The sequence below is a fragment of the Castor canadensis genome, chromosome 7 (assembly GCF_047511655.1).
Source record: "Castor canadensis chromosome 7, mCasCan1.hap1v2, whole genome shotgun sequence".
NCBI lineage: Eukaryota > Metazoa > Chordata > Mammalia > Rodentia > Castoridae > Castor > Castor canadensis.
This window is the reverse complement of record NC_133392.1, coordinates 108094291-108113400: the sequence shown is the minus strand read 5'-3', so window position 1 is coordinate 108113400 and position 19110 is coordinate 108094291. Positions and strand designations below refer to the sequence as shown.

General features: G+C 38.1%; 1 protein-coding gene across 24 annotated transcripts in view; it reads left to right on the top strand.

The window, feature by feature from the left end:
• The window catches only part of Sgip1 (SH3GL interacting endocytic adaptor 1), a 206530-nt gene that overhangs the window by 141551 nt on the left and 45869 nt on the right, over positions 1 to 19110 (top strand). For 6 of the 24 annotated variants that reach the window (XM_074079829.1, XM_074079830.1, XM_074079828.1 and 3 more), the window contains 5 exons: positions 1096 to 1170; positions 3380 to 3871; positions 10446 to 10573; positions 11456 to 11582; positions 15783 to 15848. In XM_074079829.1, the coding sequence (XP_073935930.1) occupies positions 1096 to 1170; positions 3380 to 3871; positions 10446 to 10573; positions 11456 to 11582; positions 15783 to 15848 (888 nt within the window). Of the gene's footprint in view, positions 1 to 1095; positions 1171 to 3379; positions 3872 to 10445; positions 10574 to 11455; positions 11583 to 15782; positions 15849 to 16744; positions 16805 to 19110 lie in introns of all 24 variants that reach the window. The other 18 variants (XM_074079851.1, XM_074079837.1, XM_074079844.1 and 15 more) reach the window with 6 other exon arrangements.

The following is a 19110-nucleotide window of genomic DNA, read 5'->3' as shown; positions in this document are numbered from 1 at the left end:
GTGGGAAAATATGAACCACTTGAGACGTAGTTTTCAGCAGCTCATAACTAAGATTAAGAACCACATATTCCTAGGCATTAGGAAGAGAGCTGTTAGTCACAAGTGCAGTGTGGAAAGACAGGATGCTGTTTAAAAGTAAATGCATAAAACATTGAAGGGAGGGAAAGGGAAGAATGACAGGAAGGCTCATCTACCGTGTGCAGGTAGAAGGAATGGCAAGAGCACTCCAGCTCCGTGCCCACCTGACTCACTCTATTTTTAGGATATGAAAGATTGGACTGCACTCAGGTTCACAATTGAACCTTGGGATGGTTTATGAAATTGGTGTCAACTCTTGAACCTAGAAAATATAGCCAATGACAAGAAAACATATTTAAAGGGAGAAGAAAAAAAGTACCTTTTGAAAAGTAATTCCTAACTTTGTCTACAAAGTGAGAAGCCCAGCTTCAGAAGGGTAAAGAAGTACCATAACGCTACTCTTTTTCTTTATTTGGCTGCAATGTTTATCAGAAGAAGCTGTTCATTCTTCTTTGACTCAACTCAAATTGCTTCTGACTTTCAAAAACATGAAGATTTAATAACTATAACTTTGAGAAACCTTTCCAGATACCTTTTAGGTAATAATATTTAGATTTAAAAAACTCCTCACGTGAGCTCCCACCTGACCCATTGTCATTCCATGGTCACACTCAGGATTGTAACTGTTTGTTAACATGATAGTCCTTGTCAGGCATAAGTCCTTAAAGACCAAGGTTATTTGTATTCAATCCAGTGTTCCTAGCGCCTGTACAGTTGGTGGACCTTAGCTGTGGCTAGAGATTTGTTGAGTAATATTTGAATGAATAGGTTGTTGATATTATTGTTATTATCTGGCATTCTTTTGACAAATAAATACTAATTCTCATAAGGCAGAAGGATTTGAACAGGTCCTGCTTCAGTGCCTTGGCTTTGAACTTTAAAAATTTAGACTATTAATGGCTATTCCCTTTTCAGTATTAGGTATATGAATGAAAACCCTAATCTGCTTATCCACAGTATATTGAGTAACTTAGGAAGAATGTGATCAATAATGCTTGACTTCTCATCTTTTTGCAGCACCTCCACCACTGCCTCCAAAAAATGTACCAGCCACTCCCCCTCGAACAGGCTCCCCCTTAACGGTTGCACCAGGTAAACTGTGGGTTCCTTCTGTTCTGAGATAATGTGTCAGACAGAACACTGGCACTGGACCCCAACATGTCCTTGATGTGCTGGAAATTGCAGGCTACACTAAAATGTCACAATGCTGGCATTTCGTTTCTCTTTCATTACAATTGATTGTGCAGACTTATTTTAAGGCACCACTCTTGGGTTCCACCAAAAAATATACCAAGTTCTCAATTGATTTTTCCTCTTTATGATTTTATAGAGTAAAGGCTTATAAAATGGAAGAAAAAATTGTATGAAAAGTCAACTGACTTTGTATGAAAAGCCACTCATTTTGTTGAATCTCATTTTAATGATTTAAAAATTAATAGTCTCAAGAAACAATTTTTATTTTTCTAAGAGCCAGTAAAACTTTTTCTAGATCTAAAACTGTCTAGTCTACAAAAGCATAAAATGGTAACAGGATGAGCAGAATACTTTTGTGAGGAAATTTTTTCTCCAGTAGTCACTTAAGTTTTTATTCATCTCATGGCAAAGAGATGTGTAAAGATAGTGAAATATGGCCAGGAATTGTCGTATCCTTTTAGACAGACAATTTTGAAGGCACAGCTTTATCATCTATTAAAATCAATGCTATGCATTCATACAATTTATAATCTGCCACGTCTTATTGAACACCAAGCCAAAAGTATTAATGGTTATTTTATATTCCTGGGCCTAAATGTGGCTCTTTATCACTTTTGGAATTCTCTAGCAGCTTCATCCTTTGCTATTTATGCAGCTTAGTGAGTTCAATAGGTGTAGAGTAGGGTATTTATCAATAAAAGAGAAAGCAAGACACAATCGCCTGTGAAATTTATATTGACTTAAGTCCAAGAGAGGATCATCCAGCGTCTCAAAAGTAAAGGTGTTTGCAAGTTCAAGCCATTTGGGCTCCCTGTGTTTCCATAAATTATGTTAGATATAAATAAACCTACCAGCAACAAAATTATAAATATTGTGGGCATGCAAAATGCTACCCCATTTATCTGTAGACTTGAACCTTGAATGTTAATTCCTTTCAAACTAGAAATATAGAAATACCAAGCCGTTGGTATAGCCCAAGAGTTATCTGAAGGTACAGTGGCTTCGGGTCATGACTTTCAGTTGTTTAAGTAACAACTTCTAATTTAAATGGCTTAAGTTTTTTTTTTTAAGTGCAGTTTTTTAAATTGCAGCTGTTGTCAAGTATTTTATGCCAAGCTATAGAAGTTAGTTTTGATATTTTTCTCTAATTATTGATATGAATTATAAAGAATAGATTTAGCCAGATCACAATTTCAAGGCCAGCCTGGGCTACAAAATTCTGTCTCAAAAATCCTTTAGAAATAATTGATGGAAATGTTTAAGTAAAACAGAGACTTTTCTGTTTCATGACTTCAGATATCTATATCATAGTTAACAGAGACGTTAACAGCTTAGACTTAATGAGAGAACAAATCATAATGATGCTTTTATGATTTTCTTCTCTATTAAACAGTTATATATGTAACAGTTCTTATAAGCACTAAATACCTTCTTGTAATCTATGTGTGTATTTGTGGGTATGCATGGGTGCATTTGTACATGTTTGTGTGAGGATATCTCTTTAAATAATCTTCGTCCTGTGTTTCTGGTATAGTTAAGATAGAAGATCTTATTTAAGGTAGCAGCTAAATGTGATGTCTGTATTTTAAAAGCAAAAGATATAACTAAGTTTTTCTACTTCACATACCAGGATAGACACCCTTATAAAATATGAGGATGATTTCAGTCCTCCATTCTTTGTATATTGTGTTGTATGTATTTCAACAAGCCAGATTTTCAGAGGCAATCTCCCTTTTGGAATTTGTACTCTCAGAGCCTGAATTTCTCTAGGAACATAACACCACCTTCTCAAAATGATCACCCTCGGCTCACTGGTGAACAGCCTCGAGAGCAGGATAAATGTTGGTAAAGTGGCCATTTGAAGTACCCGTCAAAGGAGTAAATAATAGCATAAAATATGGTGCTCACCTTAGAGAGGTAGGGACCCTCCCTCACCTTCAGCTCCTAATCCAATAAAGATATCGTTATATCATGAAATATACCCCTTAAGGCACCTCACAAGGCAATGTATTTGCCAAGCTTTGCCTCACCACTCCCATCCTCTCCATACAAATACTATTAACAAAGTTAATTAATTAAAATTTAAAATCAACTACTTTAACCGCAGGAAATGACCAGTCAGCCACAGAGGCCAAAATTGAAAAACTACCATCCATCAATGACTTGGACAGCATTTTTGGCCCAGTGCTGTCCCCCAAGTCTGTTGCCATTAACACTGAAGAAAAGTGGGTCCATTTTTCTGATACGTCCCCGGAACATGTTACTCCAGAGTTGACTCCAAGGGAAAAGGTGGTGTCCCCACCAACTGCATCAGACAACCCAGCTGACTCCCCAGCTCCGGGTCCCCCAGGCCTCTCGGGTCCCCCAGGGCCTCCTGGTCCTCCTCGAAATGTACCGTCTCCACTCAATTTAGAAGAAGTCCAGAAGAAAGTCGCTGAGCAGACCTTCATTAAAGATGATTACTTAGAAACAATCTCATCTCCAAAAGATTTTGGGTTGGGACAGAGAGCAACTCCACCTCCCCCACCACCACCCACCTACAGGACTGTGGTTTCGTCCCCTGGACCTGGCTCGGGCAGTGGTACAGGGACCACCAGTGGTATGTCTTACTGTTTGAGTGTGCTTCGTGTGCCGGGGAATGGCATGGCTGCTGCAGTGTGAGCAACACCTTCCTCTTGCCTGGCGATTGGCTTTAGGGCTTCAGCCATTCCTCCTTTGATCTGGGTGTCCTGTGGCCCCATGGCATGTCCTAGTCCCTTGAATGCTCATAGTCCAAGTCTGTGGATGTGTTGTCTTGCACTCCCAGCCCCAAGGCGTGACCTGCCTTCCACCCTGCAATTAAGAGGTGATTTTTTTTTTAAGAAAACTTGATGTCATTATTTGGAATTCAAGAAAATTCTAGAAAGATAGATTTCACATGGAGTAAGTTACCCATCAGATGTCTGATTTCCTTGTTAGATTCCTTACAAGGGCCTTAGATTTTGTAGGGGAAAGGTGGTTCTACTTTTTTCTTCTCCTTTCTTTTTCATAGATACAACTATGTTAAGCCCTCTAATTTCTTTAGGGAAAGAAAAAAGATACAAGGTTTGAAAGATTTTAGAGAATAAAAAATAAAGGTCACTTATTGCATCCCAGTCTAATTGACCTGCCCACTCAAACTTGTTCTCTGATCTCACCATTTGACAGTCATCAGACCAACTCTAAGTATGGTGACGTGTGATGGAAAAGTCTACCAGAAATGTATCTTTGGGGACTCTCAATGCAAACCCTCACATTGAATTTGACTTTTCTCTTGTTTTCCTTATTTGAAGCTTCATTTTGTGTTTGCTAATTATGAAAGGACATAAACACTTACCATACATAGCAGAGAAATGTCCAGATTGTTCAGATGCATCTCTTCCATGTCATTTTTTCCACTGTGCTCAAGTTCATCTGGCAAGATGCTCAGTGCTTTCCTTCCTGTGCACGTGGGTTCGAGCGAGGTACCTTCTGGGAAGAGCCTCATGCAACTTGCTTTTCATTTGCTTTGAAAGAGGCAAGCACTTGTGAGGTATTTAGATCTAGTAAGGGACAAGAAGGAAGGTGTCTGCCTCGATTTTATTATCCACTCATCCCTGTTGCCTCTTTCGGTTTGCTCTGTGTTTGGAAACACCTCTGTGCTTGTTAAAGTGAGGGCAGGGCATCAAGGAGGGGTTCGAGGAGAGCTGGGGATTCACGTGCACCACACATAACTCTGCTGTTTGAGTAATTAGGTATGCCTTTCCTGCCCTCTGCCCTCCTCCCTCTAAAAAGGAAAACTATTCAATACTCAAATAAGTTTGGGAAACATGACTCTAGGCAAAATCAACAAGTTTCCTTACCATAGGGCCTTTGAGAGCCTATATTATTCCAATAAGAACAGCTTTTACAATTTCATGGCCTGGGCACCATGCTAAGTACTTTAGGGACTGTTACTTTTCCCCCATTTCACAAAAATGTAAAAGCTGAGACTCAGCAATGTCAAGTAATTTGCCCAAGTTTTCACAGATGGAGGCACTAAATTAAGAATTCAGACAAACAGGTCTGTCCTATCCTGAGCCTGTGTTCTTAACCAATGTGTTCTGGGAACTTCTATAAAGTTTGGTCACAAAGTATCCCAAATTTATCTGACCACTGATCCCACCCTATATTGCATGGGGTCATCTACAAAATGTGCTCTCAAAATGTACTGCTTTGTGCCCCTTTCTTTAATTCTTGGGGGTCAGAATACTCACCTCCATGCCTGTGTTAATTTTGTAGGCATTTTTTCTGGGATACAAGGTTTTGTACTCACCTGTAAAGACAATAAAGAGGTGCTATATGTTAAGCCATCAAACAGCTAACCTAAAGAAACTGATTGTCTAAAAGAGGGATGAGGCTCTGATAGTTTCTACCGGCTCTCTTTCTGGGCCTGGCTCTCGGTCTTCTGAAAGACATGTCAAGAAACCCACCCCTTTCCAGGGGCAGGCAGTCATGTTTTCCTCAAAGTAAACACCTTCAGTTGGGGCAGGGAGGAGCAGGCAACTTTGTGACTCACCTGTGTCTCCTCTGTCACTTTTCACAATGCTCTGGAGGTATGCACTTGATTGAATTGACCTCTGATCTAATGAGGGACTGAGCAGCATTGGTTTTCTTTCTAGAATCTTTGAGAGTTTGGTAGTTATTTTAATGTTTAACTTCCAGACTCTTATGTGAAATTAGTTTAAATGTTACCAGTAAAGATATTAAGTATCAATAGTTGAGCTAGAGAAAGCTATACTTTGATAGCATTAAAGGACAAGGGGAAGATTGAACTTGGCCAATGAAGCCCATGAATAAATAAAACTTTGGACCATTAGCTCCTTAATTAAGTCCCAGTTTATTTGCTGTTTAATCTTTTATTGATGGAATATATACAAACTGTTAGAAATGTAAAATTAGGAATTTCAACAATAGTGTACAGTCTCATGTTTTAAAGCCAAACAGTGCTTCTCATTACCTGGTTTTTATAACAGCCTGATACAACTAAATTTTCCTGTACTTCTCCAACTATATTTAATTGGATACAGTATACACCTAGCACAGGTGACTGTCTCTGACCAAGTGTAGACAGCACCCACACCTTTGTGAATTAGAAGAGTTACCTGAGGTTGAAACAGTTGGAAGTTAAGAATTTGCCTTAAGAACTTTAATTTCCATATGGCAAAAGTTATAAACACCTAGTTTATAACATTTAGAACATTGCTGTATTGGAATACAGGCACTGATTCTTGGGGCTGTCTCTTCTCCCATGTGGACTGTGTGCCTAGAGACAGGAGGGAGGAAAAAAAAAGAGTTTACTGGTCTTCAGCAAGTGTGGAGGTCAGAGAAAGAGATGAGTTAGTCAAGAAGGAATAATCAAAAACTATCACAATATTAAATTATTCATAATCTCTCTGTCTCTCTCTCTGTCTCTCTCTCTCTCTCTCTCTCTCTCTCACACACACACACACACACACACACATCTATATAAAATGAATTTAAATTAACTGGGGTTGAGCTAACCATATGTATTTCCTAACTACTAGTCTTAGGAGAGTTATGTACAATACAGGAGTCACTAGCCCCATGAGCTATTCTAATTTTCATTGAAGTAAATTAAAATGAATGTAAAAAGTCACTTCTTTAGATACAATAGCCATAATTCAAGTGCTCGGAGGCCATATGTGGATAGCGGTTTTCTTACTGGATGGTGTTGTTCCGGGACATTTTCATTGTCACTGAAAGCTCTATTGGAGAGCACTATTTTAGGGTTTTTGAAGTATTTGTTGTCCAAAAAAGAAAGAGTATATATTCATTCCCATATATACTTAATACTTTCTTCAAAGAAAAGGTGTAATTGTGTTCCAAGAAACACAATTTCAAAGTGCCTATGTTTTAATTCACTTGATTCTCCCTAGCATTGGTGGTATATTAACCTCATTTTGCAGATTAGAAAACCAAAGTTCAAGGCAGTAATTTGGCCATGTCAAAAAGCTAATGAATAGCAAAGCCAGGATTTGGCCCCAGGTCTGTTAGGTTCCATGGCTTGTACCTCTGCCACTTCTCCCCAGGGGCCTCCACTTCCCCCATTTGTCTACCACCACACAGACACATAGGAGGAGAGATAAAAGTTGAAACTGTAGAGATGTGGTTTTCAGGGTCACCAAAGAAACTATAATGAAACTTCAGGTTGAGAGCAGCAAATGGATTGAGAATATGTCAATGTTTGCCAACTTTTCTAACTCACAAAACTCAATGTATGTGTAATCATTGAAGTTAAACCTTAAACAGTGTCCACCTTACTTCCCAGCATCCTTTTTGGAAATAAACACTGCTTGAGGAGGAAATGAAAGTATCATTGAAAATCCAAGTGAGACAAGAGCTGTATAAATATTACCCTTCTGCCCCTTTAAAACAAGGAACAATTGAGTAATCTCACAAAAATATGTAAAGCCTTGATTCCATTGTGAAAAAACTCTCAGACCCTGCATATCCTCCTGAGCCTAAGAGTTCTGTCAGTAGGATTTAACTAAAGTGTCCTTTGCTTCTGACATAGTCACTTAGTATCTTTCTAAACTGAACAGCAAACCAATTCCATCACTTCAGTAAAGAGAAGGTGATTTAGATGGAGGCAATCAGTAAAGGAAAAGAACATTTACTTTTCAATTAGCAATTAACATTTTTCTTTAGCTTTAGTTGTATTTGTATCAAAAGATACAATCTTTGCCATCATCATTAGGCCTCTTATTTGTGTAGCATCTCATAGTTTAGCAAACTCTTTCATAAGTATTTTTCAATTTTGATGTCTAATTTTTTTAAAACTGAAGCTGAGGCTCAAAAGGTAATGATTCTGCAGCTGAGAAAAGGTGAATAGGGCCAAAACTCAGACCCTTGACCTTCCCGTTCAGTCCTGCTGCCTCCATGACAGCCCCTCAGTGCTTTCCCAAGCATTACTGAAAGGGGGTTTTAATTTCTCTTCTGGAGCACATAGGGAAAGGATAAGCAGATGACCATCCCACAGCTTGATTCTGAAGACCATTTCTTGGCTGCACACCCATGGATAGACATTTTGGACCATTCCTATAGCAAGGTTGCCTTATTGCTGAATAGAACACCCCTCCCCCAAAAAAGTCCCCTGAGACTTTCTGACAAAGATCTTACTATTTAATGGCCTAGTTCCTGTCTCTATAGTGTCATATCTGTCTTCAAAAACATCCTAGATATAAATCTACTAACTTAATACTTAAAAGAAAACTTTGTAGTCAGCCTGTCAAAACATACCCATTTTTAAGAGAAAATTAGCCAAACGCTAAGGATATTTAGAATGAGAGAGATGCATGCAAACCAACCATGCAAAAATAACAGATTTTATGCAAAATATGGGACTCCGTAGTCTAGTGAAAGCTGTAGAAATTTTAAGAGCTTTGGAATTAAATACATAGCTTGAGTTTTATGATCTTGCACAAGTTACTGACTATATCTCAGAACTTCAGTTTCCACTGAGACACTAACAATACTTACATCCAAAGCTTACCATGAGGATCAGGTCATATATGTAAAAATAGATTCTGGTCCAATAAAATAAAAAACAAGAGTACAGTAAAAGTAAGAATATAGTAGGTGATAATGATAAAGCAGGTGAAGTAGAGAGGAGATGGTGGTAGTACTAAGGTTCACGCTGTGATTAATAAATAAACATGCAGAGAAACACACAGGAGAGTTCAACAAGAGAAGCAAGGAACTTGCACCAGGGATTCTCCTAAGATGGCAACAAATCTTAGATGGGTATTGCTACTCACCTTCTAAGCTCTTTGAGAATCCAAAAATCTAGATGCCGAGCTGCTGGTCCAGGCCTCCAGTGATCAGTTTCATGGTGTGTTGTGAGGGGATGAGAGGAGGCATAGCAGGTGAAAGGGAGATGTGAAAGAAGCAGTAAGGATGAATATTTTCCTGGGGCAGGATTTCTTAGCGTTTTCTTGGGATGATTTGATAACCTGTTGTTTCTAGCCAAAATGACAAAACATCTGAACTTTTTGAATATTGGCTTACCTTTCCTAAGGTTTCCGGCCAAGTAGCTGTCCCATGAATCCCAGATGTATGACTGAGAGAGACAGGTCCCAGAGTGCTGAGATTCCACTGGTGTGCGCACTGGCGTGCATGCCAGCCTCTGTGTGTCATCTGTGTTTCCTACGTTTGTCATGGACAGCCAAAAAAGTAAATCCAAGAGGCTCTTCACGAGCAAACTCTACATGGGCAGACTCCTAAGCAGACTTTGTTAGAAATTAAATCCTCTAAATTCGGTTTATTTCTGTTATTAAGATTAAACCCACAAAGTACCACGCAACATCTAAAGTACTTTCTTATATTTTGTCCTTTACTTACTTTGAGTGTTTAGGACACTGATAAAGCTGGCACTCCTATTTTAATATACAGATTCATCCATGTTTAAAAAATAAAACTCTACCCAGGTGTGGTGCTGGTCGCCTGTAAATCCCAGCTACTTGGGAGGTAGAGGCTAGTCCCAGTCTAGCCTGGGCAAAGTTACTAAGACTCTATCTCAAGAACAAACAAATAAACAAATAAAAACAAAAAGACTGGGGACATGGCTCAAGTACTAAAGAACTTGCCCAGCATGTGTGAGGACCTGGGTTCAATCCCCAGTACCTCCAAATAAATAAAGATTTAGAAAGAAAAAAGAAAATTTAATGTAGAAAAATCATGCCTCTAACTTCAATGTCCAACCTCCATTTTTATCTTGGACATAAAGACATTCTGAATATTAATTTAAAAAAGTGAATTTATCATGTAATTGGTGTGTATATGACAAAACAAAAAGTACCTAAGACCTAGCCAAGAGTCATAAAAATTTACCTCTGTCACAGATAGAGTAATAAAAGGATTTACCTTTCACTGGGTGTCACATGACAACAAAAGATAATGAGCTTCAGCTTCTGCCATCAACCATAGTTCAACTGAGTAAATTTTTTTTCTTTACCTAAAAAAGAAGAAAAAAGAAAAAAAAAAAAATGTGTGCTGCAGTGTTTAGCATAGTAACTGCCAAAAAGAAAAAAGCGTCCAGGACTTGCATTGTACTGTGGTGACAGCACTTGGGCCATCTGCCTTCCAGGTATGTCTAATACCAGCCTGTTTTCCAGGTGCATCATCTCCTGCTCGACCAGCCACTCCCTTGGTTCCTTGCAGCAGCTCTACTCCACCTCCACCTCCTCCCCGGCCTCCATCACGGCCAAAGCTACCTCCAGGAAAGCCTGGAGTCGGAGATGTGGTATGTTCCCCTCTGCCCTGGCAGAAATAAATGGTGAGAGTGACAAGTAGTCTCAAAATACCTTAACACAGGACATCTCAACTGCAGGGCAAAGCATTAGCACACTCATGCAAACCACTTTTATGGGTGACATCTGAAAGATAGTAGCTGCACTGTGGGTGTAAACTCAACCTTTCTCAGATCTCTGCCAGCTTTGTTTGCTTCAAGAGTTGGATGCAAATGAAGTTAGTCATGTTCAATGGTGCTGAATCTTTTAGAGTGAGAGGTGTTTCCTTTCCCAGTATTTGTCTGATTTTCTGAAAACTCTAAGAGGGAGAAAGTGCTGGCTAATGATTCTAGAATGCAGATAAATTATTGGTAGTAGGCATGCTATGTGAATATAAAAAGACTGGTAGACTAATAAATTTGTGGCAGAAGCTTCTCCCATTGTGTTCCAAGGCTGATGAGTGGAAAACATTCCATTGAACAATTAAGGGACTTGTGCCAGAGGTCAATTCCCTGGTATCTGGACATAAGAGTCACAAAATGATGACGTGCATAGTACCTGGTTCAGCTAGCACAATCCAGTACTTTGAATTTCAGCATCTTAAGAGGAGTATGAACTCTCACACTAGGCTCCCTGCTTAGTCCCTGAGGGCAAGTATGACAGAAGCCAGCTCCTCTAAGCCTAATGTGCTCCCTGAGTTTAGTATGCCATGGGTTATGGTCCTCCAGCTTTGCTCCACAAGTTCCTGAATTAATATAATCCAGTTGAGTAATGGTGTCACTGGTATATCTTTAAGAACCACAGTGGTCGTATCCGGGGCCGGGAGACATTAGACATATGGAGTGAAGTACTGCAGCCTGTGTATTAATTTTTCATCTCTTTTCTTCTTCCTACAGTCCAGGCCCTTTAGCCCACCCACACACTCTTCCAGCCCTCCTCCGATAGCACCCTTAGCCCGGGCTGAAAGCACTTCTTCAATATCATCAACCAATTCCCTGAGTGCAGCCACCACTCCCACAGTTGGTAAAAATTCTCTCTTTTCACCTGTTTGTGGTTTTGAATGGCTATCTTTTTATGATCAGAACTCCCCAAGGCCCTATGTTTCTGGTGGAAATTGTTTTGCTGTATGTTTGCTATGATCACTTGACTCTACTTTTACAAGCACCTTCTCAACAAAGGAGTCAAAGTACTAGACCTAAGCAAATGAACGAATAAAGTGAACACAACTTCCTGTGTTTTGCAGGGATTTTCCTATGCTATTCCATACAGAGTTATTCACAAAAGTAAAGACGAAATCACCCTGTAATTTAGATATTTCTTACAATTAAAAAGTCTCCTTTGAAGGGAAATGTTTTAATTCCTACTGCGTTACCACATCAGTAATCATGAATTTTTGAACTTTTATTTTCTTGAAGCTTTCATTTCTTCATCATTTTTGATTATACTAAAATTGGCAAATGGTATAAACATTGGCATTGTAAGACTTGAGCAAATTTTTTGGTGTCTTTTTTTCTAGTGCTTTTCAGTGACGTGGTCAATTTTCCCAGAAAATAAAAATTAGTTATTGCTGGCATTTTCCGTAAATGCTTTTGTGCCTCTTTCCTTACACTGTGAGGAAAGGAGAAGATCAGAATGGCTTCTCAGCTGGATGATTTGCCCAGGTTTAAATGCTTAATTTTGCAGGGAATGGCTCCCTTCTTTCCAAGCTGGTCTCTTTCCCCATCTCCCATCAGTTCCTGCTTCCTTTCTTGTTTATTGCATGGTATCTCTGACCTGGGGCTTTCTCATTCAGTTTATCCCATGTGACTTCCCTTCCCACTGTCTTCCTTTATTGTCTCTAATTCTTTTATATTATAAACCTACTTACCAATCCTGCATTGCTCCAGAAAATCACTAACCAAAGCTAAATAAATTCCTGCTGTTACTTATGGAAGAGTACATTGCAGAGTCAACCATGTGGGAAGTAGCTTGATCAAAGTCTGGAGCTCTTCTGGAGAAGAACTGCCCATCTTCTCAGAGAAATAAGTGAAGACATGACTCTCTACCCTCAACAGGAATTTCAGCTATATCACATGCTTTGTACTTTAATCAGACTGTCCCAAAAGGAGCCTTCAAATTTGGTGAAAACACAGACACTTCTCCAATTTCATGAGATTTATTAGTACACAGATATTTAGCATTGTTTATCTAGCCACATCTGCTCCTTGCCCATATCAATTGGGACAATTTGGGGCTTCCTATCTTTCAATACCTATTTGCTCGTTTCTCCCTGATTTTTGTTTGTTTGTATGTTTGTTTCTCATTATATCCTAATCTTATTTTTTCTAACTCTATCTCTTTAGTCTTCTTGATTGCTGCAGCCTTCCCCCATCTTGCTCTACCATTGTATTTTCTCAAGATCATTTTGTCCACCCACTCCATTTCATTTGCTTTGTTGGTTAGAGAGAAAAGCAAGAGTGAGCTGTCATTCAGAAAGTGACCCCAAATGACCTCAGATGGGTCCTCTTACAAGGTCTTCTAACTCACTGTAATTCATAGAGAAAATTACACACACAGGGAATTTGAATTCTGTTCATGTTTTGGACACAGCGTTTCCATACTCCCCATTGCAGAAATTTCAAATCATGGCCTAACAACTTTGATTCTTAACCTATCTAGTGTGTGTTCTTTCAAGATGAACCACAGAGGGGTTGAAAAATAGCCATATAAGAAGATAGTCGCATCCTTCCTTGCTGAGGAGCACAGTGATTTGAGTGTTTGCTTTTGTTATTTTTATTTGGTCTCATCTGCCCACTGAATTCTTCACCCTCCTGCTCTTTCTTTCCTCCTGCTGTGGGTCACCTGACAGTTTCTCTCTGAAGTAATTACCCTGCTAAATGACTGACCAGCAGCTGCTTATGGGTTGCTGTTTCTCTCTGGAGGATGTACTTTTGTTGTTGTTCAACACCCAGGGGCCTAATCATGACTGACTTGGAATGTCAACTTTCTGGAATCACATGGCATGGGAGAGGTGGAAAATCTCAGCAGCAAGTTCTCTGAAGCTGATGGATCCACATTTCCCTCCCACCACCACAATACTTTTTTGACATTTCCAATGGCATTTGAGCCATACTTAGAGCAAGTATAAGGGAACCAATAAACCAAAGTTAAAGTAATTCAAGAACTCAATCTTTAAGAGCAAGTCTAAATTCTCTACACATGGAATAAAATGTCCCTATACAACTTTAGGTAGCAAGTTTTTATATGATTTTAAAGTAGTAACTCTGATGACATATGGGAAAAAGAACTTCCTGTGTGTTGCTACCTTCTAATAATGAACTCTTACACAACTATATTTTACTGAATTTAGGACATCCTCAACTTAAAATGCTCCATTATTTTACATATGATTAAGAAAGGGAAAACTATCAAATGAGCTAAGATGCAATGTTTTCTTCATATGAAGTATAAGATCCAAACCAATTTTAATCAATCAATGGAATATAGTAAAGTCTTTTTGTGCTAGATACAGCTCACAGACCCTATGCTATATGATTTGGGGGGAAGTTTTATTAATAATATGAGGATTGGAGTGACTCAAGTGATAGGATGCCTGCCTAGTAAGTGTGAAGCCCTAAGTTCAATACCTAGTACCACCCTCCAAAAAAATACTATGAGACAGAAAAGAGAGAACAGTAATTGTAAATATTATTACAATATTTATTATAATATTATGTAATTTATTAGCTGTTTCTTATTTCTGTAAGTGTTAGTAGTAGAATGTTTTTAGATATTCGCAGTCTTTCTTAAGACCCCAATGCAAAACAACCACAATTTTTTTCCACAAGGAAAAGTTTTTTCCTGTTAATGTCACTGTTAATTATGTTTCTTTACTGGTAATTATGCATTTGAAATTGCATCTTGAACATCACAGAAATCTGTAATGAATGAGAACTAATCCATCTATGAGACCAAAAGAAGTAATCCCATGGATTCTGATGTTTCCTTGGTCCAGAATTTTGAGCAAAAGTGATTTGTAGTCAGTAATGAAACCATAGAATCTAACACAAAAAATGTTTCCTCCAAGATATGTAGCAATTCTAAATTGTGTAAGCTTTCTAAAAATCGTGACAATTATTCTGCACAAAAACAAAGGAGGGTATTTTGTTGGAACTGTCTCCAATATTCCCACAAACATTATAGGAGTTACATTAACTTGTTCTAGCAATCAAGGAAGTTCCAAGTATACTAAAAAAACTGTTTGACAAGTAAAATTCTGAAACATTAAGAATTGACCAAAAAAAAAAAAAAAGTTTCCCTGCCTTATTTCCTCAGTCTAGGTGACAAGCTAATAAAATATTTTATTTTTGAAAAATATTTTTCAAAAACATTATTGTTTACGGAATACCTTTCTACCCTCATGGTCCTAACTTCTCTACAATGTAGATAGGTTCTCCATTACTGGTCTTTTTACAGATTTTATTCAACTTTTTATTGTTCATAATAATACCTTTGAAACCTGTGGCATTGTTTTTTCAATCACATAGAGTAAAAAACCCAGTTCCTTGCATTTGTTAGCTGACTGGGTAAAGATCTGAAACGGTTGATGTCCAAAGCATCAGTTCACAATGTTGTGACCGATTTACAAAGACATTTAGCCTCAGCTGGATTCCATGGCCAGAGAGGAATTATGATAATGCTGTTTGAAATTCACGGTCCAGAACTGTCTAAGGCAGGTGCAAAGGCAAATTGAATTTGGATATTGATGAGGCTGAAATGGATAGTTCATGCAGGGAAGTTGGATCTATACTGTTGCTTTTTTGTTCTTTTTTTCCTGAGGGAAATATATATGCTGGGCAATGCTGGTGAGGGCATTCCAGCTGATGGATGTATGTCTGTCCCCTTGAGAACTGCATTGGAATGGAATATTCTTGATTAGTCAATTATTAATGGTATTGTCTTTTACCACCACCCTCTAAGAAGGTGGGACATGGCTCCCTCCCTGGACCTGACTTCCACCAAACCCTGACATTTTAAAAATTTTGATTTCCTCTCATAAAATCATCAACAAATAAGCACATCACTTTCTTCATCCTAATCATAACCCAGTGTCTTAAGTTGTGTTTCTTTTTTTCCATGAAAATCATTCCCGTGTTGTAATCGGTAAACTGTGCTGATCAGTTTCATTTGGGATTTGTATTTGTGTTTTTGTTTTCCATTCGTTTATGTTTCTTTGGTTCGTAGTGTCAGAAGATGATGTTTTTTATGACAAACTGCCCTCGTTTGAAAGGTGCTGTGACACGCCTGAAGGTATGGTGCTAGTTGAGTGATTTCTAGATATCTAGATTTTAAAAATCCAAGCCATTATCCATCTGAATGCTAGAAACTTCACAGACATGCTCCTCACCTCATGAGTGTTCAGTGCCTCTCAGAACTCATGCCACCAAAATGTCTTGAAGTAGACGTTTAAAAAACAGCAGGATGCATGACAGTTTCTCAGTGAAAAGGTTCAAATCAGGTGAGATACCATTGCTTTGTGAATTTTCAAAGGAAGGAATAATTTAACTGCTCAGAATTATATGTTCAGTGACTGCTTTTTAATTTAAAGCATAATGGAGCACCGTTGGTAACCTTGTGTTCTCTTTGGTACAGAGGTAAGGGAGTTTTGTGTCTGGATGCCTAAGGTGATTCCAGCGGAGGGGACGGAAGATCCATGACATCTTCCTAACTTTAAATTGATATGCAATGCTGGTGTCATTGAAAGTTAAGCTAATGTTTCATACAAACCATAACTCCAAGTTTGTCTTTTTGGAAACATGGAAGGGGGTGACATTGAAGATCAAATGGATACAGCAATTGCTAAAGGACAGTTTGCCCACGTTAGTGCAGTTAAAATATGCTGACGCCCCTGCATGGCCAGGAAGACTTCCGCTCCATGCACACAGTCCTGAGTATCAAGCTACCTACAAGCCTGTCCATCCCTTTAGACTCCATAGCTTGCTTTTGCTTTCTGTTTCCTCAACTAAAAAAAAAAAAAAAAAAAATCCTAGATTGCCAGCCTTCCCTTTCTCCTGCACGCTAATGACATGCAGTTCCTCCGCCCTTCCCCACAGTGAGATGAATGACCTGCTCTGTAACTCACGTTGTATCCTTCTCTCTCCCTCTCCTTAACCTTTCCCATCCCGCTTCAACTCCTGGTCATACAGAGAATGAACAGCCTTCCCTCGTTTGGTTTGACAGAGGAAAGTTTTATTTGACTTTTGAAGGTAAGTAGTGCATAGCATACCAGGTTTTAATTTACCTTCCCCGTGTCCTTTTGTCCTCATCAGCATTCCAAAATCCCAGTTCTCTTCAAAAGTTCTGGTCACACTATCATCATAAAAATGCTATGGCTACTTAGAAAATATTAAACACTAAAAAAAATATTCCAGGAATTTGGTTTGTATGTCACCTTCAATTTTTTCCATATTAAACAAATTAAAGCTGATTTGCAGTTAATGTTAGTTATTCAATTAACTGTGGCCAAAACAACAACAACAAAAAATCAAAATGCACCTTTTTTTTAGCCAAGGAACTTAACTCTGTCAACCAGGGCTCTTAACTAACTCTCTTGCAAATGCAATGCAACAAATATAAGATATTGGTGTTTAACCTTGTTTGAAATTGCTATTCCAGATACAACATCCATTATTGTAAACTGTGTATATAAATATATTCTTATGACAAGGAATGCTACATAGGAGATCAGACAAACAGGGAAAAGAAAAAAAGTATTTTAGTAGGTTTGACTACATCTAAAATTGCATTGGAATGACTGCAGTAAAATGGGCAACTGTAGTAGAAGACTGAGGAAAATATACACTGAAGACTTATCACATAAGCTCCTATTTCTTAGGATTTTTACCTCGTTAAATTTATCCTGTGCTTAGAGTTGGTCAGAAAATATTCTTCTCTCAAATTGAATCTTAACATTGTATTTCATGACAGCAGAAATTTTCCTGACCTAGGTGGGTGTTTTGGTGCAGTTTTAAAAATCAGAATGGCTGGTCTACATATAAATAGTTTGTGTGGTTGTGGCTATTTTCTCTCCACAGTGAATTTTGCTTGGACAAATTCAGAGTAGTTTGGATAACTACAAGAAAAGTGGTCTCATTTTAAATACCCTGATGTTTTTCCTAGCCTGGATAGAGAACAGGTTGACTAAGCAGTCTTCATGGCAAGATGAATATTTTCTACATGATTTCAAAGCTTTCATTTCATTGCTTAAGTCATTAATTTTTTAATAACCAAGATGCAGAGTCCCCAAACTTGTGACTTCCTAAACTTTCTCTTTGAATCAGATGGAATTGAAAAATGTCCAGGTATCTCTTTACTAAAAAGCACATCTCAAAAGAAGCAGCTAGGGATGAATAAGTTGGTAACCCAGAAGTAAGCAAACACCAGCACAGGTAAAGGCCTTTCTCTGGTTTAGTCCAGCCACAGTTAAAGCCCCAGTTTACGCTTTTTTAATAAGAAAATTAAGCAGTACAATTGGACAACTCTAAAATAATTGTCTAGGGTTCCAAACACCACCTCTGACTTCTCTTTTATTATTGCTGTTTGTTTTGCTTTTGGAACTCATGTTGGTTCATTTAGTTTGGTTTCAGTGTGAAGTCTCTTTTAACAGACAGAGGAAGACCTTTTTAGAAGATTCTAATCTAAAAACATTTTGCTTGTTCACTTGAAATATATATATATAATCAAATATATTTCATAAATATATGAAATAGCATCATTTTATGGAAATGAGTATACTATTTGTTAGCAGATTTCTGGGAATCTAAAATTGGTAACATTGCCATTTTTATAAGGTCTGCATTCTTTAGCACCTCAGTTTGAGCCAAGAGAAATCAAGCAAGAAAGAGTTTTAATAGACGTTAACTGGAAATTTTAGTACTGTGTTGTCTTCATCTTAGACTTTGTTCAATGTAGGCTATAGATGGGACTTGTGGGGAGGCATGTGAGAACCACATGAATGTGTGCGTCTCTATTTATCTCACCAAGAAACGCTTCTACAGGTAAAAGTGTGTTAAAATACACCACAAGGGAAGCCTTAGGAGAAAGTAAAAATGACACCTTGCCACCTAGCAAGAGGGGCTGTGTTTTAAGAATGAAAACATTTATGTATATTAGTCTCAGGTATTTAAGCTTGTACAACCTGGAAGAATTTTTTTCTGCTATGATGATAAAATGACACAGAAATGGCCACATTTGAATAGTGCCCCCACCTCAATTTTTATACTCCACAAAGACAGTCACTTAACATGTTTTATTGAATAACATTTCTCACATATTCATTTAGGATACTCTGGCTTTCCTCATATTTGTTATTTTTTTCATTATCTTTAATGCTTCATTCAAAGACTGTAGAAAGGAAGAGAGATTCCCATGGTTCCAAATAGGTTTTCAGTTATTATTTACTGACTTCTAAATTGTGTTTTTATAGTGTTCAGAACCTTAGCATGCCTTAGTCATTGTTTGGCTCTTATAATGATTTAAATTTTACAGTCACTCAATGTTTGAGCCATTGACT